This window comes from Drosophila teissieri, chromosome 3L (genome assembly GCF_016746235.2).
Source record: "Drosophila teissieri strain GT53w chromosome 3L, Prin_Dtei_1.1, whole genome shotgun sequence".
NCBI classification, from domain to species: Eukaryota; Metazoa; Arthropoda; class Insecta; order Diptera; family Drosophilidae; genus Drosophila; species Drosophila teissieri.
Window position 1 is genome coordinate 19511063 of NC_053031.1, and position 25049 is coordinate 19536111.

At 42.6% G+C, this 25049-nt stretch overlaps 11 protein-coding genes across 11 annotated transcripts in view; 2 read left to right on the forward strand and 9 right to left on the reverse strand.

Annotated features, from left to right (window-relative positions):
• The first annotated feature begins 1154 nt into the window (after nt 1-1154).
• On the forward strand, nt 1155-4803 carry LOC122618605 (deoxynucleoside triphosphate triphosphohydrolase SAMHD1). The gene is made up of 5 exons (XM_043795173.1): nt 1155-1496; nt 3397-3563; nt 3623-3794; nt 3875-4575; nt 4632-4803. Exons 1-5 carry the CDS (start codon nt 1341-1343, stop codon nt 4696-4698), a joined length of 1263 nt encoding a protein of 420 aa, XP_043651108.1. The 5' UTR covers nt 1155-1340; the 3' UTR covers nt 4699-4803.
• On the forward strand, nt 2447-3273 carry LOC122618607. Its single transcript, XM_043795176.1, has 3 exons — nt 2447-2642; nt 2697-2905; nt 2958-3273. The coding sequence occupies exons 1-3, from the start codon at nt 2532-2534 to the stop codon at nt 3163-3165; spliced, it is 528 nt and encodes a 175-aa protein (XP_043651111.1). The 5' UTR covers nt 2447-2531; the 3' UTR covers nt 3166-3273.
• A 133-nt stretch (nt 4804-4936) lies between the features above and the next one.
• LOC122618606 (heparan sulfate 2-O-sulfotransferase pipe-like) overlaps nt 4937-25049 on the reverse strand; it is a 39784-nt gene continuing 19671 nt past the window's right edge. Inside the window, exons 3-6 of the mRNA XM_043795174.1 lie at nt 19583-19641; nt 6050-6609; nt 5825-5979; nt 4937-5487 (exon numbers count right to left, since the gene is read on the reverse strand). Coding sequence (XP_043651109.1) covers nt 5276-5487; nt 5825-5979; nt 6050-6609; nt 19583-19641 — 986 coding nt within the window. The 3' untranslated portion in view covers nt 4937-5275. The remainder of the gene's footprint in view (nt 5488-5824; nt 5980-6049; nt 6610-19582; nt 19642-25049) is intronic.
• On the reverse strand, nt 7036-8096 carry LOC122616357 (heparan sulfate 2-O-sulfotransferase pipe-like). Its single transcript, XM_043791787.1, has 4 exons — nt 8091-8096; nt 7500-8059; nt 7293-7447; nt 7036-7211 (listed from the first exon to the last, which is right to left on the reverse strand). The coding sequence occupies exons 1-4, from the start codon at nt 8094-8096 to the stop codon at nt 7036-7038; spliced, it is 897 nt and encodes a 298-aa protein (XP_043647722.1).
• Nucleotides 8203-9103, reverse strand: LOC122616363 (heparan sulfate 2-O-sulfotransferase pipe-like). The gene is made up of 2 exons (XM_043791795.1): nt 8469-9103; nt 8203-8404 (listed from the first exon to the last, which is right to left on the reverse strand). Exons 1-2 carry the CDS (start codon nt 9101-9103, stop codon nt 8203-8205), a joined length of 837 nt encoding a protein of 278 aa, XP_043647730.1.
• On the reverse strand, nt 9171-11510 carry LOC122616364. The gene is made up of 7 exons (XM_043791796.1): nt 11502-11510; nt 10878-11440; nt 10659-10813; nt 10426-10595; nt 9636-10195; nt 9415-9569; nt 9171-9358 (listed from the first exon to the last, which is right to left on the reverse strand). The coding sequence occupies exons 1-7, from the start codon at nt 11508-11510 to the stop codon at nt 9171-9173; spliced, it is 1800 nt and encodes a 599-aa protein (XP_043647731.1).
• Nucleotides 11793-13100, reverse strand: LOC122616369 (heparan sulfate 2-O-sulfotransferase pipe-like). The gene is made up of 4 exons (XM_043791804.1): nt 13072-13100; nt 12395-12976; nt 12182-12336; nt 11793-12019 (listed from the first exon to the last, which is right to left on the reverse strand). Exons 1-4 carry the CDS (start codon nt 13098-13100, stop codon nt 11793-11795), a joined length of 993 nt encoding a protein of 330 aa, XP_043647739.1.
• On the reverse strand, nt 13150-14327 carry LOC122616371 (heparan sulfate 2-O-sulfotransferase pipe-like; the record flags this gene model as incomplete). Its single annotated transcript, XM_043791806.1, has 3 exons — nt 13150-13316; nt 13374-13528; nt 13765-14327. Coding segments are annotated over 3 exons (885 nt in total), but the record flags the coding sequence as incomplete, so codon positions are not given.
• Nucleotides 14439-15655, reverse strand: LOC122616373 (heparan sulfate 2-O-sulfotransferase pipe-like). Its single transcript, XM_043791808.1, has 5 exons — nt 15647-15655; nt 15188-15505; nt 14887-15131; nt 14673-14827; nt 14439-14617 (listed from the first exon to the last, which is right to left on the reverse strand). The coding sequence occupies exons 1-5, from the start codon at nt 15653-15655 to the stop codon at nt 14439-14441; spliced, it is 906 nt and encodes a 301-aa protein (XP_043647743.1).
• On the reverse strand, nt 15816-17651 carry LOC122616374 (heparan sulfate 2-O-sulfotransferase pipe-like). The gene is made up of 4 exons (XM_043791810.1): nt 17335-17651; nt 16314-17174; nt 16103-16257; nt 15816-16045 (listed from the first exon to the last, which is right to left on the reverse strand). The coding sequence occupies exons 1-4, from the start codon at nt 17649-17651 to the stop codon at nt 15816-15818; spliced, it is 1563 nt and encodes a 520-aa protein (XP_043647745.1).
• Nucleotides 18046-18519, reverse strand: LOC122618608 (heparan sulfate 2-O-sulfotransferase pipe-like). The gene has a single exon (XM_043795177.1). It carries the CDS (start codon nt 18517-18519, stop codon nt 18046-18048), a length of 474 nt encoding a protein of 157 aa, XP_043651112.1.

Genomic DNA, 25049 nt, shown 5'->3' on the forward strand with positions numbered 1-25049 from the left:
TTTCCAAGGCTTTTTAGTGCACTTAGGTGCAGATGTTTTCTTAAGTTCGCACTTTTAATTTTAACTACCCGTAAATTATCTGTAAATTAAAGAAATAAACCCACATCAGAATTGTTGAAAAATTTATTTGTTTTGCAGCTTATTTTCTTTTTACGCTCTAAATTTTAAAAAATAATTAAAATAATTCATAATATAAAATATATAAATATATATGTATATCAAGAATTTAATTGTATGAATTTTAAAATTTGTATTATATATATTTTTTAAAAAGCAATATCTATTTGTTATTCTATTTTGGGTTATTCTTAAAATCTGCGAACAAATACCATTTGTCTTAAACGGAGGATATATCTCTAAATGTTAAATGAAAATATTAAACAAGCTTTAAAAACTCTTAAAGAAAAAGAGAAAACCTATAATCATGAGAAACCTATCTTATATATGTGGCTTATAAATTATTATTAATTATTTCATTTTAGAAATGGTCGCAATTTAAAACTATTTTTTAGTACTTCCACAGCTGCAATCCTAAATCCTTAGGATGCGTGATGTTGCCATCCTGGTTTCTAAGAATCTAGGATATTTCAATCCTGTTTCCTAGGAATATAGGGCGCTGCCATATCCATTTCTAATTATGTCGGGCGCTGCCATACTGAATTTTAGGGACGTGTACTCTAATCTAATCGATATATGAGCTTCGGCAGAGATCTAAAAAGCGGGGACACACACCCTTAAGCCAAGTTTCGTCGCCCTCCACATAGGTGGCGTTCTTCTGACTTGTTACTTGCACAAACTAATTATTTTATTTTCATATGTGCCACATATGTATACATAGATTTCATTTCATAAATATTGTTATATCATTTTTTTTTATTTTTTCTTGATTTCAACTCAGCAATATTAAAAATGTATAAAATAATCAAGACTTTTGTTTATTGTTTTTGTTCTCTATATGGATTTTGCTTTACAAATAATTTTACTATGGCATTGGGCAATAAAACTCATCTAGAAAGGGCACAAGCACTTATTTTTTTTACGTTAGCCATTAAAAAAAGACAAATGGATTAGCTTTGCCGTTTGAAATCGGCGCCATTCGTGCACAGCTTTCACCGCATCCCTGGTCGATATCTGCAATCAGCTGTGCGCACCCATCTCCAAATTAACAGTTGCGTGCGATTTGCTTGACGAATCGGAGTTCGCTATAAAATGTGAAACAAATCCCCGGAAGTAAGATATTCGCACAAGTTGGCGGGAAGACAGCTTTCAAGACGTCGTGCTGTTCGCATTTTCGGTTTTGCTTCGGACGCGGATTGTCGATAAACAGGAATCCAATTAGAATGTCAGCCAGCGCAGTAATTCACTCCCCCGCGCAGCGACGGCGCTCCCCTCCCCTTTCCCTTTCTCTTGAACCCAAAAACTCGAAGCTCCAGCTTGCTCAACAGCAACAACAGCAGCAGCATGGACACCACGCACAACAACAACCACGCCAATCGGTGAGTTGACCGTTATGTTATTGGTTGCCAGGTAACGCTGACAGCTGATCGTAGACAGCTGTTTGCACTGGCAGAAAAAGCGCACTGATTTCACTTGACCTACTAAACTTTGCACATAGCGTGAGATCAATTGAAGAGTCGTTTTCTCTCACATTGTGTAAAATAAATAGTTAAATACGCTTGAATTAATAAGCCATGGCACATTGAAATTTTCGATGGAAGAGCCATTTGTGTTGTCGTGTTTATAATCTGAGCGGTATACCTTCTTCAATATACCTTCTTCTAAACAAAAGCATACGATAACCAATTTATTTGGAAATTTAATGAAAAGGAGCGCGAAGAATAAGGGTTTGGAAAAATAGATTGCTTGCAATCCGGAATCGTTTATACTTATCCAAATTCAAAAGTTTGTACTATTTGATTTTTTTCAAATCCCAATAACATTGTTTGCCCTTGTTTTAGAATAACATAAAATTATTTAAAATAAAAAAGGAGAGTAAACTGCACACTCCTTTTGGCAGAGAAACAAGTGTTGGAAAAACTTTATTTAGTTCGGGTTCTAGAAAATTTGTCATATTTGTGGGATATGGCGAAGACAGAGCTTATATGTACCAAACTATTGAGATTCAGTTCTAGTTTGACCGTTGATAAAGGTGCAGTTACCAAGAACGTAGTGGTTTGTGGTTGAAACAGGTTTTCTGCAAAAGAACTTACGTTTCTCTCATTATTATTATTAAACACACTGTTTAAACGAAGTTCTTCTAATATTCCGAGCGAATAGTTGGTTTCATTTTGACAGCAAATTTAAAAGTGGACGTACAACTACTTGTGACTAAGTGGGAAATCCGTAATTTTGTGTGCTTTGAAAGCTGAAATTGTTGACAAAGATTAGGAACCAATCGTAACCAATCCCTAAATTTTTTACATAATTTTATAAATTAAAGTAGCCCATCTTTTCAAGTCATACACTGATTTAAAACATATAGTCCATACACACACAACACATACTCGTACATTGTCGACAGGCTAATAAGAATGAAAATTTCTGCTAACTTTATTCCGCCACCCCCTCTGGGAAGCGATGTTCCGCGTCAAGATCCATTGAAGGGGTCGAAACACCTTCGTTTGGAGCTCAGCCCGGTGATCGTAAGAAATAAGTGTTTGTAACAATATGGATTGATTTAAGACTGAATATTGCAGATCGGAACGGTTGTGGCATTGATAACAGCAGCTTTAGTTGTCTCATTTAACAATTATGCCGCTTATTTGTTGACGCAAGATGGAAAGCTGGCTATTGCAGCCTTGATTTACGTGTTGATAGTTCACTTACTCATTTTTAGGAAGGCTGCAAGCAATATTGTCTTAATATATTTGTATGCAGCAGCGCAAGTGCTAACGCTTCCATATTGGTAAGACCGATCTACTTTGTATAAATCATTTTCAAATCATCATCCTCCGTAGTGTTTCGCTCATCCGAAACATCCGCCCGATGATCGATGGTCAGTTTGAGAGACAGGAATGTGTTATGGCCGCCATGGGGCTAGTTCCGGACATTATAAGCCTCAGTTTCTTTATAGTCTCCATGTGCATAAATTGGAGCTCCAACGACAGTGGATCCAGCAGTGGAGGAAGCAGCGGTGGTAGCAGTGGCAATAGTAGTGACAGCTAACTTTACTTCCTAGATGTTCCTAAATGAAATGTTTATCTCAACCTCGGCCCACATATAATGTACTCAATTGTTATAGTGTACAGTAAAAAGCAAAGGGTTAAACGAGTACTGAATGCTTTTAATTATTTGGCTCTCTGTGTGCAGGAAAAAGAATCATAGGATATGGCTCTTTCAATAAGTTTCCTTCAATTTGAACTTTATTTAACCGTTTTATATGTTTATTTCTTTCAGATGCTTATTGAGGATGAGGTTCACGGTGTAATCGAACTGCCGAGCCATATCCAAGAGGTTGTTGAGCACCCACTCTTCCAGCGCCTCAAACATGTTAAACAATTGGGTCTCATTCCGTGGGCCATCGATAAGAAGGCCGATCACACTCGATACGATCATTGCCTTGGGTAACCTATAACAGAAGTACTATGTACTATTGTATCTTAATTTTAATTTTATGTCGCAGAGTCTACAAAAGCGCGCAGGATCACCTAAGGGCCATCGAACGCAATTCGCATTACGAGCCCAAACTTCCGGATTGGTGTCGTCAGGCGGTGGAGATAGCCGCCCTCCTTCACGACATTGGACACGGGCCAATGTCACATGCTTGGGAGTTGGCAACGCATCATGAATTTGATGTAAGTAGTCATGTGGTAAACCTGTAGTAACGTCTACCAATTCCTGCGGTGCTCAACTGTTATCCTCGTTTCTATTGTAGCACGAGGAAAACGCAATGGTCTGTGTGGATACAATTTTCAAAGACGCCCTTAATCAGGAGCTGGTCTCCTTGAGAGACGATGGTGGTGGACGAGGTGTTCAATTGATAAAGGCTTTGATATTGGGATGCAGTGAGACGCTGTCGTTTCCCATGCTGGGACATACCTACATCTTTGATATTGTGCATAATCGGCGCTGCGGGTTGGACGTGGATAAATGGGATTACCTACGGCGTGATAACAAGCGCCTGCAAGTTCTCAACTCTGCGGAGATGGATTTTAATGACGTATTTCTTCAGGCTCGCATATCACCTGATGGACAACGCATCGAGTATCGTTACGCAGACTATCATCGCGTATATCGCTTGTTCGAGGCGCGATCGCTCCTCCACATAAAGGCCTATCAATATCCGCTAACTTGCGCCGTGGATGCTATTTTTGCCAATGCAGTACAACGTATGGCTCCGGAACTATTAAACATTCGCTCAAAGGATAAACAGTGGCTGGAATTGAGCGACGATTATGTTTGGAATGCAATTCAAAAGGATCCTAAATCGAGATATGTAAGGGAACCCCAACGAATTAGAGAAGTCTCAAGCAACGATTGTTCCGAAACGGGTATAATACGGGTGCACAGGATTATACCTGGACCTTGGGAGCTTATGAAATGCGCAGAGGCTTTCGCTTTCTTTGGCAATAAGCGGTATACATGTCTCACTTTGATAAATAAAGATCATTAGTTAATTCTTTTTATTTCAGCAAGAAGCGTCCAATTACTCCATGTATAAGCCCGACGATAGTCAGCAAGTGCTTTAAGTTAGAGTAGAAACATGAACCAGAGAATAGTTCAAGTTAAAGTCGTCAACCAAACGTATGTTATTGTTTTCTTTCGCATCGTGTTCTTATATTTAATAAACTATATTTCATGAAATTATGTAAAAGTACTCAACGGTTGCGTTCGTAGTGCGACCACTCTTAATGCCATTCACATTTTGTTATCCAGCATAGCCTGATACAAGTCGTTGATTTTTTTAGTTATTAAATGTTTTTATTTTTATTTCTTGTGTCCACTTACAGTTAAAATCAGTGGAAAGACGTGTGTTCTTAAAATATTCATTTATTAGTTTATACAGTGTTTATCATAATCGACTTAAAGCTAAAATACTAAAACAAAAATTTCAACAGTTCACTTGAAGACATCACAATTCAAACTCAGGTCTTTATAAAATAAGGTACTTACTAATCTATATAAATATAAGATGCATTTGTCATATTTTTGATAACCGCTTTGAAATATACACAAGAGAAAACAATAATGGGAACTTAGCTGACTACAGGTTCGAGTACGTTTTTGTTTATCATATTTGTTGCTACATTTGTTCGTGATTTGTAAAGAGCACCGTTCAATTGCCAATCAGGCCTGGCAAATGTGCTGAGTCTGTGATAATCCGCTGTGGTAAGTGAGCGGCCAGATATTGTTTGTGGAGTCTCTGGCGGCAGAATTGATAGAACTCTATCTCGTTCGTGAAGTTCCGACGCACTATATCCTTTACATGCTCGCTGACCGGCGGCTTGAAGTTGTTCTTGTTTATCTTCGTCAAGTACTCTGCGCTGGCTGAAAGGGGAATTTCAAAGAAATACATGAGTTAGGAATGTGTCTCATAAAGATTTTGTAGCTCAATTTTGCAAAGTTCACAGAAAGCCATCAATGGGAAGTGTTACAACATTGTATAAATCACAAGTGGCTTTATAGCTTTGATTACTTAAGTCTTTGGGCGCGCAGTCTGTTTGTTTATTTCAGCATTGTACTACATTGTATCATGAAAAGAATACAAATGCATTGAACAAGGCAGTTTTTTGAAATCCTAAAGCTATTAAGGGATGTATTCTAATTTCATCTGATTCTGGTTTCAATGTTGTTGAATTTCCCTTGACAAGCTCTATTAACTTACTTGCATAAATATCTCGGACGCCCTCAAAGAACCGTGGTACATATTTTTCAAGTACAGACAGCGTGGTGTTCAGGTCCTCCAGCACTCCAACAACCGCGTACTGCTGTTCTACGGCAAATTTGGCTCGTTCCAGGGCTCCCACAGTGTTAAAGGGTCTAGAAGTTGTATAGAAACCACTTATTAGTTAAAATATAACTAGTTGAAGAAAGAAGTTTATAGACTTACGTGCATTCGTAGTCGTGTCCGCAGAAGAATAGGCTCTGCCTGCGATGATCGCCGATTCCCTCTACGGTAACTCCTTGGGTATAGGTGCACTCCTGATCGCCATTGAGGACACATGTTTCGAAATCCTTTTTAAGCCAAGCGGGATGGGGCAACGGTAGGTCCGGGAAAGCAGCTTTGCGCTCCACGAAGTACCACGGAGCCCTCACGTAGTAGAACCAACTGATCACCCGCTCCACGGGATCGCGAACCACATTTAGGTAAATTGGCCTTGGGAGGTTGAATTTGGTAAAGTTGGTGAAGCACACATGCTTGATGAAGACCGAGGGTTCCGGAAGCTCGCTGATCACCTCGGCCATTTCCTGTTGCTGATCCTCGGCTAAGCGGATTGTCTCCACCTTCTGGACTGCATCGCGGTGGAACTGAAAATTATTGCGCTCGGAAAGTCGACGGAGGAGCTCCATGAACGTCTGACTTCCCACCTTGGGCACCCGATTGAAAAATACCAGCTCCATTTGTGCCTTGCGGGTATTATTCAGATCCCGCACGTTAAGGGAGGACATCTGGTAGAGTTTTAAATAGTTATAAGAAATGAAATCTAGGTAAGTAGCGTGTAATTTGCATGATTCATCCAATTTACCTTCAGATCTTTGGTGTTTGATATGCATTTGGGACTACGTAAATGTACTCGGTCCAAATGGGACTTTAAAAATCAGAATTACAGAGAACTTGATTTTGAGGCCCTGTACAAATAATAAACCTTAATTCGAAAGAATCAGTTTTTGAGGAGAGTCCCCCAAAAGATTTTGTATTCCTGTTCATATGGAGTACGAATAATGAACCTCAATTCGAAACAATAATTTTTTGAGGAGAATCCCCCAAAAGATTTTTTATTCCTGTTCATATGGAGTCACTTTTCACTTAACTAATGTAATTTAAATAATATAGCAGTTTAGTTTCCTAATCTGGTGTATTGTGATCAAGAATATTTAGTGAAGATTATTCTCGAGTTGAAGGGCCAAATATTGCTTATACAAACGCTGCTTGCAGAAGTAGTAGAACTCATATTCGTTGGTAAAGTTCCGTCTTACCATCTCCCTGACATCTGCATCTATGCGGGGCTTGCGATTATTGCGATTCCGATTGCGAATGCTTTTGCTGTGCACTGAAAGAGATAATTGCATGACTCGCGATGCCTTCTCGCTGATACCTGAACACTTTGAGTCAAGCCCCTGGGAGTACCTACACTTATATAGAAATCGGGCGTGATTGAAGAATCGGGGAACGTATTTCTCCAGCACAGTAAGGGTTATATTCCTCTCTTCCCATGTGCCCACCACGGAATATTCTTTCTCCACTCTTCGTTTCGCTACTTGCATAGCAAGGTGGGAATTAAAGGGTCTATGTAGGAGTATACTTTAAGGATATGTCAACGAAGTGTCAGATTACTCACAGGCAATCGGCTTCATTGCCGCAAAAGTAAAGGGACTGCCTTCTAAAGTCCTGAATAGGATCTGCAACGGCATGCTGGACGAAGACACACTCAGGACTTCTACTTCTCACACACTCATTGAAACTCTGTTGGTACCACTCGTCGGGTCGCTCCCGACGGCCAGGATACATGCGCCTATATATAGCTCTCTTCACCCAAGACCTTCGCTTATAGAAATCTGTGATCATCCGGTCTATCGGATCCTTGACGAGCGAAATATAGATGGGTTTCTTGAATCCGAAGCTTTTGAAGTCCAACCAATTGGAGTGTGCCATATAGACCGATCCACTCTCCAGTTCATTGGCCCACTCCGATTCGATTAGTTGCTCCTTTTCAGTTCGAGTTCTATTCATCGTTCTTACAGGTCCGTTGAGAACCACATTTATGTCGTTCATGGCGGCCAGTTGCCTGAAAAGTGGAACCATTTGCTCGCTGTCTACTCGGGTTGGTCGATTGAAGATCACAATATCAGAGCCCGCGAATCGAGTGTTGTTCAGATTCATGAGGGTCACCCGTCCGAGCTGGGAAGTTCAGGGGTTTTGTGGGCATTACATGCATTAAACGGCCGAGACAAAACACAGATGAGTGAGATGAGAGCGGAGTGTAAATGGTGTAACTAACTAAGACGGATGATTTTCCCAGGAGCAGGCAGACCCAAAAGTGTTCAAGTAGTCCTTAAAACAATCTCAAACAACTCGTCATGCAACCTACACTCAAAGATATTCCTGACTCCCTTGAAGAATCGTGGTATGTACGCTTCGAGTACCGTAAGTGTTATGTTTGTCTCCTCCCAAGTTCCTACCACTGCATAATCGCGCTCCACGTGCAATTTGGCCAGCTGAATGGCGCGTTGAGAGTCGAAGGGTCTGAAAAGTACTCTCTCTGCATCACCTTTCATTACCAAAAACTACTTTTTCGAAATCAACTTACAAACACTCTCTGTTGTGTCCGCAGAAGAACAGGGTTTGTCTTTTATAATTACCCACCGACTCTTTAATACTTCCAGGCACGTACTGACACTCGGGGTCACCACTGCGAACACAATCGTTGTAACTCTTTTTGAACCACTTCTCCGACATAATTGTTGCGTTGGGAAATCGTCGATGGTGGATGGCATTGCGATATCCACTTCGCACGTAGTAATACCAACTGATCATCCGCTCCACGGGATCGCGAACCAAGTTGATGTAGATGGGTCTTAGTAGCTGATATCTATGGAAATCCAACCAATTGCAATGTTCTATGTATATGGTCCCTGGCTCCAATTCGGTCACCCAAAGTGCCTGTATCATTTGCTCTTTAGGGGATCGGGTGCGGGAATTAATAGCCAATGGACCTTGGGTAACCACTGTCATGTTATTAAAGGGAGCCATGGTTTGAGTGAGTTCCATCAAAGCTTCACTTCCGACTTTGGCTCCGCGATTGAAGAAGATCACCTCCAGCTTAGAGTGCCGAGTGTTGTTCAGCTTCTCACTGCTCAGCGAAGCAAGCTGCGATTTATATAGATGGGATGGTCTTAGGTTTTCGCACAAAATGCCTAAATGATTTCTACATGTTAGTAACATTTCTATTGAGTACTTTATTAACGAGCTACAGAAAAACTATGTCAAAAACTAAGTTCAGTCTACGAATTTAGGGGAAATTCATCCGTTCCAATTCCGTTCGTTTAAGGGCTATGTACTGCATATAAAGACGCTGTTTGCAGAAGTAGTAAAAGTCGTATTCATGGGTGAAATTCCGCCTGACCATGGCCCTGACATCTGCATCCACGTGCGGCTTTCTGTTGTTGCGATTGCGATTCTGTAGGGACTTTTGATACACTGGAAAGGAACTTCTTAAAATCGCAGGTCTGTGTTATCCTTGATTGGGGTCTTACTGTGAAAGATCATTTTAGCTCTAGCGAAATAACGCGGTATATAGTGCTCCAAAACAGTTAGAGTTATGTTGGTCTCTTCCCAAGTTCCCACCACTGCGTATTCCGTTTCGACCCTACGCTTAGCTATCTGAACAGCCAGGGGAGAATTGAAGGGTCTGGAAAGGGTTACGATTAGGAGAACTACTCTTGACAACGCAATGGATTGCTTCTACAGCACTCACAAACAGTCCTGATCGTGACCGCAGAAGAATATTGACTGTCTCTTGAAGTTTCCCTCCACATCGCGAACTGCCAGTGGAACATACTGGCATTCGGGGTCACCACTCCTCACGCAGTCGTTATAGCTCTTCTTGAACCAGGCCGTGGGCTTAAGAGGAGCCAGGGGATTGTGGCGGTAGAAAATGGCATTCCTGTAGGAGTTCCTGACGTAGTAGTACCAGCTTATCATGCGCTCCACTGGATCTCGAACCAGGTTGATAAAGATGGGCTTGGGTAGATTGTAGTCGTTGAAATCGATCCACGGGATGTGCTCTATGTAGACGGATCCGTCGTCCAAGTTATAGATATAACCAGCAGTCGCAGCCTGAGCCAGTGGTTTCAGTTGCCTTTTCGATTTCTTGTTCATTCCATACTTATCCACTTGGAAGTTGTTAATATCCTGCAGATGCTCCATAAACTCCGCGAGCGACTCGCTGCCCACTTTCGCGCATCTCGTGAAAAACAGGCGATCCATTTCGGCCTTGGCTGTATTGTTCAGTTGGCTAGGTGTTAGGCTACCTAACTGTTTGGGGAGGGGGTATGGGATAAGGGTTTTAGAAGCTTCGTGGGTGGGGTTTAAGTCACACAACAAACGATAAGACACAGATATGGGTTCAAGGTGTAAATAATGTGTGGGTCTAGTCTACGGGTTTACTGACTACTGTTTATTGAATGTGAAGATTTGTTCGCAATATATCACCTACTATAATCTAATGTCGGGCTGCAACTCAACTAGTTCAAAAGACCATGCACCTCCAACTCCTTCAGATTGAGTGCCAAATACTGTTTGTACAAACGCTGCTTGCAGAAGTAGTAAAACTCGTACTCGTTAGTAAAGTTCTTGCGAATCATATCCTTGACCTCGGGCTCTATAAACGGCTTGCGTTTATTCTTGTTGCGATTGGTGATCTTGTTATTATGCACTGTTTTGGGAATTGAGAATACAATATAAATTCGCAGGATTGGAAATTGGATAAGGGACCTACTTTCATACATGAGCTTCGCACCGCGAAAGAAGCGAGGAATATAGTTCTCGAGAACGGTCAGGGTTATATTCGTGTCCTCCCAGCTGCCCACAACAGCATAATCTCTTTCCACGTGCTCCTTCGCCATTTGCACGGCAGTTGGTGAGTTAAAGGGTCTAAAAGATCACTATTAGCTTAGCCCGCGGTGTTGGGGAAACCTTATAAAGCCTATCTACTTACAGGCAATCATCGTGATGACCGCAGTAAAATAAGGATTGCCTCTTGAAATTGGCAATCGTGTCCTTGACCGTGTGGGGCACATACTGGCACTCGGGGTCTCCACTCCGTACACAATCATTGAAGTTCTTCTTATACCAGGACTCGGGCTTTATTTTTTGATTGGGCCTCTTTCGGTACTCGATGGCATTCTTGTAGGAACTCCGAGCGTAGAAGAACCAACTTATGACCCTCTCCACCGGGTCGCGCACCAAATTCATGTAAATGGGTTTGGGCAGGTCGAATTCATCGAAGTCAAGCCAATTGATGTGCTCAATGTACATGGTGCCCTCCTCCAGATCGGCAACGAATTCGGCGGACTCACGTCTTTGCTTTTTGTCCATTTGTCGAACGGATTTGGTGTGGAGACCATGTTTTTCCAGTACTAGCTCGTCGTTGTACTTTTCCAGCGCCATAAAGAGCTCCAGCATGGATTCACTTCCGACCTTGGCGGCGCGATTAAAAAACAGCACATCGATCTCCGCGTTTTTTGTGTTGTTGAGGCGATTTGCGCTCAGGTGTTGAAGCTAAAGATGATAGGTATTCTATATCATGGGGGGCTTCTAATCCTGGTTAGTAAGCAGCGACCTTTTTCATTCTGCCCGATTTTCAAGCGATTAAAAGGATATTCCGTAGTGTGCGAAGGATCGAAGAGAAAGGACTTATATCTAAGCATTTTTGGGTTGGTTATAAAGCGATAGTTTAGATGAAGAGAAGGTCTTTAAATGCTTTGAATCAGTTTGCAATAAAACAAATTCTCGACTTTCTGAATAATATAGAAATAAACGATAAAGACCCAAGAAAATAAAGCGAGATAAGATTCTGAGATTGTTTATCCTCTCATCTTTATTGATTTATTTTGTAATATATCTAAGTAGACTAGTTGTTGATGGCCATTTCCTTGGCCTCGCTTAACCTGGCCAACGACTTGTCCACTCGCTTGAGATCGTTCAGCTTGAGGGCCAAGTACTGTTTGTGCAACCGCTGGCGACAAAACTGATAAAATTCAATTTCACGAGTGAAATTCCGACGAACCATGTCTAAAATATCCTTCGGAATATGCGGCTTCATTGGGTTAACATTTTGCTTATCTGAATGTAAGCCGGCTGTAATATAAATATTTTTCACAAATCTGTCCCCTTTTAAAGGATGTTAAGAAGAGAAAATGTCCAAAATCAAGAATCTAGTGGATATACGGATATACGCTGATTACCAAGTATTTCTTGATCTTATTTTCCTCCCGCAATATAATTCCCTCCGAGACTTACAGTAATACATTTTGGAGGCATCTGCGAAATAGCGCGGCACGTAAGCCTCTAATACGGCAAGGGTTTCGTTCGTGTGCTCCCAAGTTCCCACCACTGAGTACTCCCGTTCCACATTCATTTTGGCCAATTGCAGGGGCAGACGGGCATTGAAAGGTCTACAGAGGGGTTCGAGGGATCACTGAGAGAAAATGAGGCTATGCAACCCTAACTCACGTGCACTGGAACTCATTGTGGCCGCAGAAGAACAAGGTTTGTCGCCGATGATCGCCCACATGTTCCAGTAGAGAATTCTCGATGTAGGTGCACACCTTTTCGCCACTGGTGACGCACTGCTCGAATTCGGTGTTAACCCATTTGGGGTTGGGCATTTCGCGATTGTTGCGCCTTCTTCCGGGAACAAAGACCCACGGAGCTCGGATGTAGTAGTACCAGCTGATAACCCTCTCCACGGGATCCCGAACCATGTTGACGTAAATGGGTCTGGGCTGCTCGTGCTTGGTGAAGTTTAGGAAATTCACGTGGCTGGCGAACACGGTGCCGTCCTCGAGGTTAACAATATTATCGATCATGTCACTCTGCTCGGCGGTCTCAAGGAGGGGAATGACGCCTCCGTTTTGGGGATCCTTTTCCACCTCGTAATCATGGACCTTCCCCAGTTGCCTCATAAGCTCAATCAGCTGCATACTTCCGGTCTTTGGCACCCGATTGAAAAACAACACGTCAATCTCGGCCTTGGGGGTATTGTTCAGCTTATCAGGGCTTAGCTCGAGGATCTGCAAAGGTCGTTGGTCACCCCTGAATTAATTTCTGATATGGGTGGCAGAGTGGAGAGTGAATTCAAGCAACCAAGCCATCCGAAATGATTAGTAGCGAAAGAAGGGGAAAAGGACTCGAGTTGGAACTTAGGTGTATAAATCATTGTATTCATTTGATTTTTATAAGCCTTGTGGTTCTTAATACTAATTCGACTAAAGTCCGTTTTTGTGCACTGCTATATACTGTTTGTAGAGTCGCTGCTTGATAAACAGATATAGCTCGATCTCGAAGGAGAAACTGCTCTTCAGATACTCCTCCACATCCTTATCCAGATGAGTGTCATGCGAAACCGTGTTTATAGTAAAATTCTCAGTCTTGTCTAGAATAGGAAGTTTAACGTTAGCCGAGTTCTCCTGAATCGAAGGGATTGACATACTGTAGTAGACTTTTGTGGCATCGGTAAAATACCGCGGTATGTAGGCTTCTAACACAGCCAATGTCACATTTGTGTCCTCCCAACTACCCACAACGGCGTACTCCCGTTCCACATTCATTTTGGCGATTTGCGTGGTAGTTTCCGAGTTGAAATGCCTGAATGAGAAGACCTTATATGCTACAACACTCCGAATACCTATCTAATCAACGACCAAGTTTTAAAGAAATAGGTATATGTTCTTTTAAATGAAGGCACGTTAGAAGTGCACATTCAATATTGCACAGAAGGAATTCATGAGTTTGACATTTAAAGATGATAATATAGCCTATTCCTTTCCAACTTGGATACGGGATAATAGTTTGATTTCTGTTCTGAGAGGACTAGGACCTACGTGCAAATCTCCGAGTTCCCACAAAGATGTAGGGAGAACCTCCTCCAATCGCCGTTGAACGGATTGTGGGCGTCGAAAACACAATACGGGCGCACCCGATTCCTGACGCAATCATTGAAGGTGGTGTCAAAGAATTTCTTGCTCTGCATTGGCTTATTGGGATTCCGCATCAAACTCTGGGCGAAGATCAGTGGATGGCGCTGGTAGTAGTAGGCACTAATCACCTTCTGAATGGGATGGCGAATCATGTTGATGTAGATGGGACGAGGACTCTCGTGCTTCGTGAAGTTGACCCAATTGGCGTGCTCCACGTAGACCGCGTGTTCTCCCAGTTCAAAGAGCTGCTCCACCAGGTCATTCTCGTCCTCCTCGGATTCGGTAATTGACTTCGAGGGTCGCACGATGTTTCTGTAGGTGTCAAACCCAAGACGATCACCCAGCTGCTTGATGAGTCGCGTCATCGACTGACTTCCTGTCTTTTCCAGGCGATTGTAGAATACAAAATCGCGCTCCGCTTTGGGGGTATTATTCAAATGGTCAGGGTCCAAGTTTTCCAGCTTGAAAATGGGGAGAGAAATAAGTGCGCTTCCTTCCAAGAAAGTGAACAAAGCCAATGACGACAAAAAATAAACTACAGAATTGTTAATAGAAAAGCGAAAGGAGCACGCTGCTACTCAGAAATGCAAGTGCTTATTTATTGCAAAGTATTGCCGATACAAGCGCTGCTTGCAAAAATAGTAAAATTCATATTCTTGAGTGAAGTTAGCCCGCATTATTTGCTTGATGCGCTCGCTTACTTTCGGCTTCCAGTGGTTGATATTCTCCCTCTGGAAGGCCAGGCCGGTTTCGGGTTCTATGGGAATGCAGAATGAAGCACCTCAAAGAAAGGAAGCTTTAAGGGTCGTTACCATAGTACAGCTCCATGCTGCCTTTGAAGAATCGGGGTATATAGTGCTCGAGCACTGTCAAAGTGACATTCGTGTCCTCCCAGGAACCAACCACTGAGAAATCTCGCTCTACATTCTGTTTGGCCCTCGCAATGGCCGCCGGGGTATTGAAGGGTCTTGGGTGGAGAAACCTTACCATTAGGACTGCGGATTACCCGGATATCAAACTACCTACTCGCAAATGGGGGAGTGTCCGCAGAAGAACAGGCTCTGACGCTTGTGATCGGAGAAATCGTCCTTGAACATAAGTCCGTAGTCATACCGACATTCCAGATCGTGAGTTAGGACGCACTCCTCAAAGTTCTTGGTGTAGAAGGTGCGATTCTGAAACTGTTTCGTCACCTCGTACATTTTAACGGAGTTCCAGGGAGTGCGTCTATAGTAGAACCAGCTGATCACTCGTTCTACGGGGTCTCGAATCTGATAAATCAAGGTTTTTATGAGTGAACCACCTGGGGTCAGATTTTTCCTCCTACCATGTTAATGTAGATTGGTTGGGGTAAGTGAAACGGGCGGATATTCATGTACATCATGTGCTCTACATAGACGAAGGCTGGTTGCTCCTGTAAATCCAGGATGTGCCTGGCTTCCTCCTTTTGTCGCTCCACATTCCAGTATATGCCAGTGGGTTTCGAAAACGGAGACCGTTCGTTCTGAAAGTCGTTCTTTTTTCCCAGTCGAACCATCAACTCGGTTAGCGTTTCACTGCCCGTCTTGGGAACTCGATTGTAGAAGATAATATCGCGAAAGTGAAACTTGGTGTTATTTAGGAACTTCGGATTTAACCGCCACAGCTGCAAAAGGTCAGGACATAGTTGTAGAGAACACATCCAACGACAGGCAGACCCACAGATACTTGCAGCACACATGAAGACACACAGAAAGCTCTTATTTTAGACACAGAATGTCTTTTCAGAAAGGCAAAAACAAAATACACGGATCATTTCGATTAAAGCGAATGCGAGTGGGTCAAGAGTTGAGTTAAAGTGTGGACCAAACTTATAATTGTTCAGATTCATTTATTAAAATGTGTTCTAACAGTCCTGAGTTTTCTTATACATTTCATACTGGCTTATCACTTTGTTCCTATTCAAGTTATATTTACTAATACTCCTCATTGTATTCGTTTTGCTGTTCCGGCACCAATAGATAGTCATCCTCCCCAAATCGCTTTCCATGACTTAAGGCGGCATACTGAAGATACAAACGCTGTTTGCAAAACTCGTAAAACTCGATCTCGTTGGTGAGATTTTTCCTCAGAATGAGTTTAGTTTCATCGCTGACGGTTCGAGTGACATTGTTGCGATTTACTCGCGACAATCGGTCTTTTCCCACTGAAAAAATGAGGCGGATTCAGATATATCCTCAGCTTACATCGAAAAAACTCTTACAGTAGTAGGCCACTTTGGCATTGCGGAAAAATCGCGGTATATACGCCTCCAACACGGAAAGCGTTATATTCGTATCCTCCCAGGTGCCCACCACTGCGTACTCCGTTTCCACTGTCCGCTTGGCCTTCTGCATGGCCTCCTCCGAGTTGAAGGGCCTATCCAAAGTTATGTGTTATGAGCGTACTTGCGTCCCTACCTACTTCCTACTTACATGCACAGCTTCTGATTCATGCCGCAAAAGAAGAGCGTCTGTCGTCGGTGATCGCCCACCGGGTTCTTGACCTGCATTTGGGTGAACGTGCAGTGGGGATCGTGGTTCCGCACACAGGTGTCCAGATCGAGGTTCATGAACTCGTCCGAGGGCGTGGGAATGGCCTTTTCCCCCAATTTGGCCTGCATGTCGCGGTAGTACCACGGAGCCCGAACGTAGTAGTGCCAGCTTATGATCCGATCGATCGGGTCGCGGATCAGGTTGATATAAATGGGCTTGGGCAAGTGGAAGCGGGTGAAGTTTATGTAGGCTATGTGCTGGCTATATATATGGGGCTTTGGTCGGGTCAGGAGATCGGCTACGAGATCATTCTGCCGCTGCTTATTCATCAAGACGGTTTCGTGGGCACTGCCCTTATTCCGAGCGTGGGTAAAGCCATTGATCTTGCCCAGGCGAGCCATCAGTTCCATCAGCGATTGACTGCCCACTTTCGGCACTCGATTGAAGAAGACAAAGTCCACCTCGGCGTACTTGGTGTTATTCAGGAGATCGGCTTTGAAGTTAAAGCCTTCGTCGTCACTGGTTCCCACAGCATTAGCCAAGTCATCGTCGTCTTCCTCGACTTCATCCTCGTCGTCTTCGTAGTGCACCTCATCCTCCTTGTGCTTGTTGTCGGGAACAGCTAGTTGTTTGTCATGGGCCGCCTTGTGATTGTGACCATCGGTCTTTTCCTGGTGATGCACATGATGGTGGTGCGAGTGGTGATCATGATGGTGTCCATGTCCTGTTGGACCTCGCAGCTCCTCCTCGCTGCTCCGGCGATCGTGTACATTATATCCGACCTTCTGCATGGATGATAGGCTGTGTAAGACTAAATCTGTGCGAAATTTACCGAAGCTAGCCCAATCGCAAGTTCACCAAGGGTTAGAATTATACCGGAAAGATCGAAAAGATCGAAGCAGAACGAAAGTTAGCATAGTTTTATTACTCTTCAACGAACCCTTAGTGACTAAATTCCTACAAGTCCCGCAGCTTGGGATCTTTTTCCAGCTGTAGGGCTATATACTGCTTGTACAGTCGGTGCCTGATAAACTGATACAACTCGATTTCCCGGGTGAGGTTTTGGCTGAGTACGGCCCTCGCCTTGTCACTGATACGGGGTCTGTAGGTATTCCTGTTTACGTTTCCCAAACTTTTCCTTAAAGCGTAGTATTCGTCCTTGGCCCCATTGAAGAATCGTGGGATGTAACCCTCTAGTACCGACAGCGTGGTGTTCGTATCCTCCCAGGTTCCCACCACTGCGTAGTGCTCCTCCACATTCTTCTTGGCCCGCTGCATGGCCTCGTGGGAGTTGAAGGGCCTGCAGTTGGTTGGGTTCACTCAGTTCTCGGTCTTACTTCCTGAGATTGTGGGTGGGGTTTTAGCCAAAGGAGTGGTTGATCAAAATGTGGAGAACGTTTTGAAAGAAACTTAGCTTGGATCTTCTATGAATTAAAAGCCTCGAAGATTTCCGAAAAATGTGAAACGAAACATAAACTAGTTATGAAATTCGCACCTTTGACTTGGATCAATAGAGAATCCTTGCCTTTTTCCTCAACGAACGTGATTTAGGCTGGGCTGGAACAGTTCCGAAATATTTTTGAAGTTTTTAACTTTAAATTTATATCACTTGTAATTCCCACTTATCGAACAACCTCTCTTATAGCCTCCACCCCATCTCTAGAACGACTACTCACATGCACACCGCCATGTTCTGACCGCAGAGATACAGTGACTGTCGCCTATGATCTCCCAGGTTGCCCAATTCCATTTGCTCGTACACACACTCGGGATCGCGTTCCTCGATGCAGCGGTTAAAGTCCTTCTTGAGCCAATCTATGCTGGGCAGAACGATGGCATCCCCGTACATTTCCTTTCTCTCGGCTAAATGCCAGGGTGCGCGGACATAGTAGAACCAGCTGACCAGCCGCTCGACGGGATCTCGAACCAAATTGATGTATATGGGCCAGGGTTCGTCCAGTTGGTCGAAGTCCAGGAAGGCCACGTGCTTCGTGTAGCTACTGGCTTTGGAGCTGTTGAATACTTCGGTGCGGATAAAGTTTTTTGCGTAGGCGTCGTGCATAATGACCACTTCGTAGAATCCCTCGACATCGCGACGCGCCTCGAAATTAAGCCGCTTGCCCAGGATCTTGAGCAACTCCATCATCTTTTCGCTGCCAGACTTTGTGACCCGATTGAAGAACAGCGTGTCTACTTGGGCGCGAGGGGTGTTGTTCAGCTGGGCGGTGGTCAGGTGTTTGAGCTGCCGGATTGCAAAAGTTGGGAGTGCTAGTTGGAGTAGTTTTCAGGCGGCAGGTTGCTTGGTGTTGGGAGCACAGACACAGAGTTACACGCACATAAACGAGTCAAACACAAGTAGGACAACATGTAAACTTTTTAAAAATAGTCTTTAAGCGGTTTGCGTTTTTATTTATTTTTTGTTCAATTTACTCAAGCAACAAACAAGGCACCTGGAGGCATCCCATCATCTTAGAAATTTCGCAAAAAGTTGCTCCAGCACAGCTGGGTATGTGGGCATAAATATTAATCCTCCCCGCAACGAACACTTACCTTTACTATTTAATCTTTATAAATCGATTTTCTATCGCTCTATGTCGCAACTAGCTAGCGAGTCAGCCAAAAACAGGCACAAAAAAAAATAATAGGACTGCACTGACAAAATTCGAAGACAGAGTCGAAGTGTGGTTTGCGTAGTTTGGTTAGTGTTAGGATAGATTCTGAATAGGACAGTGTAGAGCTAACTAGGATCGGAACAGGTATAGTTGTAGGTATAGGGATAGCTGATAGTCTACCAGATCGCTAATTGGCTAAACTGTTTAATTCTAGTGTGTGTGTGGGGTGTTGTTTGTGTTGTATGTATGTGGGTGGGTGAGTTCTCAACAGGAGAAAGCTACATATATTGTGCGATCCTCGCCAGACACAATGAGTGCGACAAAGACAGCGCATGATCGAGACAGAGAGAGAGAGAGATAGCTAGTCAACTGATGAGGTTTTCTGGGCAGGCAAATGCTAAATGCTGTATGCTAAATGCTGAATGCTGTAGGCCAAATGCAATATCAATCACCAAGGAGCTGAAGCTACCGTTGATGGACTTTCATCGATGGTTTCACTTTTCGCTTTATGAACCACCAATAATGTATGCAGCAATGTTTACGGCGATGTGGTACTATAAAATGCAGGATATGCCAGCTTTATGGAACTGCGCTTACCTGGCCAGTGCTCTTCAGATATTGGAAGGTGCCGTGCAGGGTGTTGATGTCATCGTGCTCTGGAAGATGTCGGAAAGTTGTATCAAAAGGTTGTTAGAAATATATATATAGACAATTATAATCGCAATATGTAAATATAAATAGGTAACAAATGGTACCTATGATATGATGGTACAAAGATAGATATATTTAGCTATATCATAATGAATCACAGCCTAACATCGCTCTACGATCGACAAAGGTGTTTTGAAAAACCTCACGACTATCCCATTATCGTCTAACGCCGCCTTAATAACTAATATCAGTTATCATCTCGACCCCAATTAAAGTGAAATACTCGGTGACCTTAAAAAGTGGCGCCGAAAAAGGAAGCAGACCGAGTACTTTTACTTTTCACTTGGGCCCGAAAGTGTTTATGCAATATTCGAATGGGATGGATGCTGGGGCCCAAGTCGAAGTTGAAGCCATTTACAGCTATGATAAATAAATAAAGACGAGTACGAGTGCAATAAATATGCAAGCTCATGATGATTCCTTTCACTTTGCAGGCTCTCATGGGATGCGATAGGGATCATCCCCGGCGGATTCGAAAGGTCTCCCCATTTCCTCCCAGCCAAGAAGCAAACGCATGCAAATGGCGATTTCTGCGTGTCGTGTGGTCAATTAAAATGCTGATGCCAGACATTTGTCCGTCCGAAGGCGTAGGCAGTCCAAACAGTTTGAGTCGGGCTGGTAAATGACTGCAATTGATCAGTTGGACAGTTGGACAGGGGATGCGGAAAACATCTTGATTTTCAAGTGTGGTGTGGGTCGGTCGCACCACTTTTGTTTTGGCGAGGCCTCGGTTTTTATGGCCAAGCATTTCATAATTCGCGGCGAACTGGACGAGGAAGTCTGCGCATATCCAGTCCAATTGCTTTAAACCAGATCCGTTGTATTTGGTCAATTGGGCAGTTTCGGTGGAAAATGCGAATGAATGAAAGTGTTGCACCAACTGGTTTCAGCCGGGTTTCTGCACAAAACCACCGACAACAAAGTCACTGAACCAAGAGTGAAACCCATTTTGCGGTCGAAACCTTAAAATAGAAGCCTGCTCTCCTTTTTATTTGTCACTTTTCAGCTGGATTCTCTTTCGAGTTTTGTGTGTTTTCGTTTCGTGCGGTTTGCAAATTGGGTCACATCCCATCCAGATCCATTCGCCTGTCGATTTGCTCTGATTGGATTCGACTTCGGATTTCTCTGCTGTTCTAATGCGACCTTCAATCTCAGCCTAGCTCCGGTTATTGGCCATTTGAACTGCGATTGAGTCGAAGGTGAACCACGTAGCATATGTCGCTGCTTATTAAGTTGTGGCATTTAAGAACACACATGTGAATTCATTATAGGGTGTGGACTGGTCGCAGTTTATTTATGAGGTAAGAAATAAACGAGGAAGGGGTAGTTGGGATTAATAAAAATAAATATTAATAAAATATAATTTAGTGTGTCTGGGATATTACTTAGCAATTCTTCTTTCATCTTTCCAATACGTCTTCCCCAACTCTTAGCATATTAGATTACCTGCAATCCGTTCATTAATTAGGTATATCTACTACTTAAAACCAAATATCAAACAGGAAATCAAGAATTAAACTTCTACTCGAAACTTCCCTATAAAGATATATCTGCCATTCTCAGCCAGACCCACCTAAAACCTCATTCATTAGCCTAATGTTATGTTTCACTTCTCAATCCCTCCATCGCACCCAATCTAGGATCCGACTCTAAAATTATCCCCTTGGGACCGCCCCTGCTAACACAAATTGCTTGCTTGCCTGCATTTTCCAGCTGAATTGGACCTCAGCTACGAAACATTTGTTTTGGCTACCAAGCGAACTTTATACAGTCGAAAAAAAGCACCTAGAACTGAAATAAACGGTCGGAAAGTCTCCCAATTATGAAAAGGATAACTTATATGTTAGCTGCGTTTAAGAGTGCATTCCTTCGTACTTTACAGGCACATTTTCAATCTCCGTTTCATTTAGTAGGATTTCGAGATACTTTCTCTCTCTGTAGGTGGAGGTACCCCATAGCCGTTAGTGCTATTTTTATGGGTGTTTGGGTCTGTGGCTTAGTTCGTGTCTTGCGACTGTCTAATTGAAAATAAAGCTGCCCGGTTCGGTAGTGAGCGCAAAAAGAACTGGTTTGCTATGCATTTCAGCCAGGGGCAAAGTTGGCATTGCACATTTTTGCTAAGACTGTTGTTAGCGTGCCAGTTGAAGGTGCAAACAATTGTTGCGTTGGTTTCTTAGTACCGAGACAATGGCTTGTGACAGGTAGAGTGCCGAAAGATTCTAAAGAGGTTGATCTATTAGGTCCAGGGCTGCTAGTGATAAACACAGAGTTCCGACACATGTGTTGAGAGAAGGGAAAATGATAGGTTTTGAAAAATGGTTGGATATCAATCGAAGGAAACTATCAGAATTGACAGGCCAACTAATCTTCCTCAGTTTCCAGTTTTGTTAAAAAAAACATTGGAATGAGTACTAGATATAAATAGATAACATAGCTCATTCTGCCTTTTTAGTACTTTATATAAATCATTTAAATAGATATAGTAATGTATTAATTATCTATTAATTAAAACTTGCAGTGCGCTGGCTGCCTAAAATACAATAATAATGTTGTTTAATTACTGTTTTTGGAAGTGGGTAAATTTCTACACTAAATCATTAGTCGCCTAACACACTCCCCTGAATGTATACTTTTCTAAAATCTGAAGAATCTCTCGATTTTCCCCTGCTCATTTCCATTTGCTCGTTAGACCACGAAATTAACAAGCCGCCAGACACATGGCTTGCATCGTTCGGCACCGTTAATTAACTTAAGTCAAGTTCAATGTTGCCAGCCAAATAAATACGTATAAAATAAGTCCAAAAAGGCGGGCAGACAGAAAAATCGACATCTGCCGACGGCAACAAACGGTGTCATCATCATCATGATGGCTTAAACGAGCATGTTGAGTACGTCGTCATATTCGTATCTTTATCTCGTACTCGACCCCAAGTCGTGTGAGTCAATTAAATGAAATATTTATGAATGGATGAGCACTGGCTGAAGGTGAACCTTTTTTCCTGCATTTCACACTGTTTACTTCGTTTTGTTTTTAGCCCATAGAAAAACTCCATCTCCGTCACGAGGTGCTGTCCATGATTTTCCAAAAAAATTTCATTTCTTTTTTCCTAGCGATTTGTTGCATTTTTTTCACCATTAGCCGGGTTTTTGCTTTTCTGAGAGGGGCTAACCGGGGACAATTTGTAACTGTCGGCAATTGACGCGTGCGCAGACGCAAATGCAAGAGCGGCAACAATGAAGATGCCACCAGCTGTGCCGCAAACATAACCCACAAGTGCACTCTGGATGGTCCGTAGCATCTGGCCCGACTTTATCCTCTTGCACATTATCATCATCATCATCATCACTCACGGCACAGTGGAAAATCGACTTGGCCTGTGGAATTTAAGCTCTGAGTGCACTCGGAGAGGGTATCTGCGATTTCTTAAGCAATGAATACATATTTTTCATGAATATTCTTTGATAATCATAAGGGAAGTAAGATTGCCAATTATCGGTTATTATCGGCTACTTTCTTTAAACCAATATCTTTACAATAAGTACTAACGGAAGGTATTCAAAAACGGGAACATTTAAACCATTTAAACCCTAATTTAAATTGCTTTATTTGTCAGGGTATTCAGATTGCGGTGGCGGAGAAAGGCTTTCCCATTACCACTGTGCTGCAGCATGCATCAGCTGACTGCTGTTGTTGTTTGGCAATCACCGCAGTTAGGCGTGAAGTCTTCTGTTTTCTTTTCCAGCCCCTTCAACTCGCATTTTCACCGCGAAATCCAAGCAACCAAGTGGAGATCACTTGGCACAGCTGCCGTTGGAGCTGCGATGTTGGGGCAACTTTTGCCTAATTTGCAAGTGGAATTGCACGGACCGAGCTCCCGCCAAACTTCCGGCATGGAAATTAGGGTTTTGCATTTCCAGGGAGCTTGATTCGATTTTATATTGTTCCGCGGTTGCCTAATGACAGCATTATTAGTTGGTTGCAGCGGCCTAATTCGTGGTTGTATAGAGTGTCAGAATCTCAAGTGCGGCCCCACAAACGCTTATTTTCATTTTGCGGCAAGTTCCATATTTTATTGCCTCTGCACTCAAGTGCGGTTTCTTTTTTGGGACTCGGAGTATGTTTGGCAAACATTGTTGTGGAGCAAATAGGTGTCAAGTGATGGCTTTGTGGCTGATGGTAATGAGATCTCAATGGGAGCATTTAAAATAGTCTGCAAGTATTTCCACTCAGAAAGAAGCACAGAGTAAGCAAAAGGAAACCGCATTGTTTTTCAATATACAGCTAACCTAGCTTGCAAATAGACATTATAAACTATTGATTTGGACTTTTATTTTTATTATTTTTAATGCACTCGTACATAGGCGCCGTAGTTTAAAAACACAATCAGACTAGTAATTAGGTTTTTCACGGCAATTAATCCTGCATTTCCTTTTCACATTATCTTTGTTTACTAATTGAATTAATAATATTACAATCAATATGTTTCATTATTTATATCGGCCACAAAAACAAAAACGAGCTTAACCCTAGTCAAAAGGCCAAATTCCCAGTCACGCAGATAATGCCTCTAACCTTTTCCCCAGCGGACCTGTCGCTCCTAAATAATTTATTAATGCACAAAAGTATTGGCAAAAAAGGACTCGCTATGTACAAATGTATGGACCATAAATAAACACATGCACATTGTAATTAAAATGTGAATCGCATCGACCATATACACTGTGTTGTTTTAAATGACCAGTTTATTAGTGCCAATCCACAAGTACACACAAATGTGAAAATTCTCACATGTTTGAATTTACTTGTTGTGCCACATTTAGAAAATAGAACATAATTAATTCACGAGCTCTAATTTGGACTAAAACGACCCACTAATTTATGGCAACCGCCAACGCAAAATATTAACAAAGGTCTTATCCCCCGAATCTGTTATTTGTATACCTTTTTCATGGCTGAGGCTTGGGTCAATGTGGTAATTAAAAATCAATTGGGCGTATCTGGCAATCGAATGCAGCGTGGCATAGATTGGATGGGTTGATTAGGCCTCTTTGGTAATACGTATTCCACAAAAAGTGGTCCTTAGCAAGCATACTTGTGTGTTTTAAGAAAAAACTGGCTTTAATGCTAACAATCTGATGTGTAGCAAACTATCTTTGACCTAAGTGATTTATTTATTATTATTAATATTCCTAAAACAAACCATTTCCTTGCCTTTCTTTAATGTACTTAATACATTTCTCTGAGTATGCATATTTTCGAAAGCATTCCACTAATATCCACCAATCGTACCCTGTTTCCCACCGCTTTTATCTCTCTTCGCACAAAGCTTCCTGTCCAAATCTGATGCCCTGT

Bases quoted from the DNA above. Each gene is read 5' to 3' on its own strand.
- LOC122616364 (XM_043791796.1), bottom strand. The intron at 10,596-10,658 runs GTAGGTCCCTTA...TTCCCAAAACAG, and splicing joins TGCGAAGCTCATGTATGAAA to TGCATAATAACAAGATCACC. The intron at 10,196-10,425 runs GTGCATGGTCTT...CTCCCCAAACAG, and splicing joins TCAATCTGAAGGAGTTGGAG to TTAGGTAGCCTAACACCTAG.
- LOC122616363 (XM_043791795.1), bottom strand. From the start codon at position 9,103: ATGTTACTAACATGTAGAAATCATTTAGGCATTTTGTGCGAAAACCTA. The intron at 8,405-8,468 runs GTAAGTTGATTT...AGTACTTTTCAG, and splicing joins GGACACAACAGAGAGTGTTT to ACCCTTCGACTCTCAACGCG.
- LOC122616373 (XM_043791808.1), bottom strand. The intron at 14,828-14,886 runs GTAGGTAGTTTG...TCTCCACCCAAG, and splicing joins GGACACTCCCCCATTTGCGA to ACCCTTCAATACCCCGGCGG. The intron at 14,618-14,672 runs GTAACGACCCTT...GCATTCCCATAG, and splicing joins CAGCATGGAGCTGTACTATG to AACCCGAAACCGGCCTGGCC.
- LOC122618607 (XM_043795176.1), top strand. From the start codon at position 2,532: ATGAAAATTTCTGCTAACTTTATTCCGCCACCCCCTCTGGGAAGCGAT. The intron at 2,643-2,696 runs GTAAGAAATAAG...TGAATATTGCAG, and splicing joins TGGAGCTCAGCCCGGTGATC to ATCGGAACGGTTGTGGCATT. The intron at 2,906-2,957 runs GTAAGACCGATC...CATCCTCCGTAG, and splicing joins GTGCTAACGCTTCCATATTG to TGTTTCGCTCATCCGAAACA.
- LOC122616357 (XM_043791787.1), bottom strand. The intron at 7,448-7,499 runs GTGAGTAATCTG...ACTCCTACATAG, and splicing joins GGCAATGAAGCCGATTGCCT to ACCCTTTAATTCCCACCTTG. The intron at 7,212-7,292 runs GTAGGTACTCCC...TATCTCTTTCAG, and splicing joins CGCCCGATTTCTATATAAGT to TGCACAGCAAAAGCATTCGC.
- LOC122616369 (XM_043791804.1), bottom strand. From the start codon at position 13,100: ATGATTTATACACCTAAGTTCCAACTCGA. The intron at 12,977-13,071 runs GTCCTTTTCCCC...AAATTAATTCAG, and splicing joins ACACCTAAGTTCCAACTCGA to GGGTGACCAACGACCTTTGC. The intron at 12,337-12,394 runs GTGAGTTAGGGT...ACCCCTCTGTAG, and splicing joins CACAATGAGTTCCAGTGCAC to ACCTTTCAATGCCCGTCTGC.
- LOC122618608 (XM_043795177.1), bottom strand. From the start codon at position 18,519: ATGATGGAGTTGCTCAAGATCCTGGGCAAGCGGCTTAATTTCGAGGCG.
- LOC122616374 (XM_043791810.1), bottom strand. From the start codon at position 17,651: ATGCAGCGGGCCAAGAAGAATGTGGAGGAGCACTACGCAGTGGTGGGA. The intron at 16,258-16,313 runs GTAAGTAGGAAG...AACTTTGGATAG, and splicing joins ATGAATCAGAAGCTGTGCAT to GCCCTTCAACTCGGAGGAGG. The intron at 16,046-16,102 runs GTAAGAGTTTTT...TCATTTTTTCAG, and splicing joins TGCCAAAGTGGCCTACTACT to TGGGAAAAGACCGATTGTCG.
- LOC122618605 (XM_043795173.1), top strand. From the start codon at position 1,341: ATGTCAGCCAGCGCAGTAATTCACTCCCCCGCGCAGCGACGGCGCTCC. The intron at 3,564-3,622 runs GTAACCTATAAC...TTTATGTCGCAG, and splicing joins CGATACGATCATTGCCTTGG to AGTCTACAAAAGCGCGCAGG. The intron at 4,576-4,631 runs GTATACATGTCT...TTTTTATTTCAG, and splicing joins GCTTTCTTTGGCAATAAGCG to CAAGAAGCGTCCAATTACTC.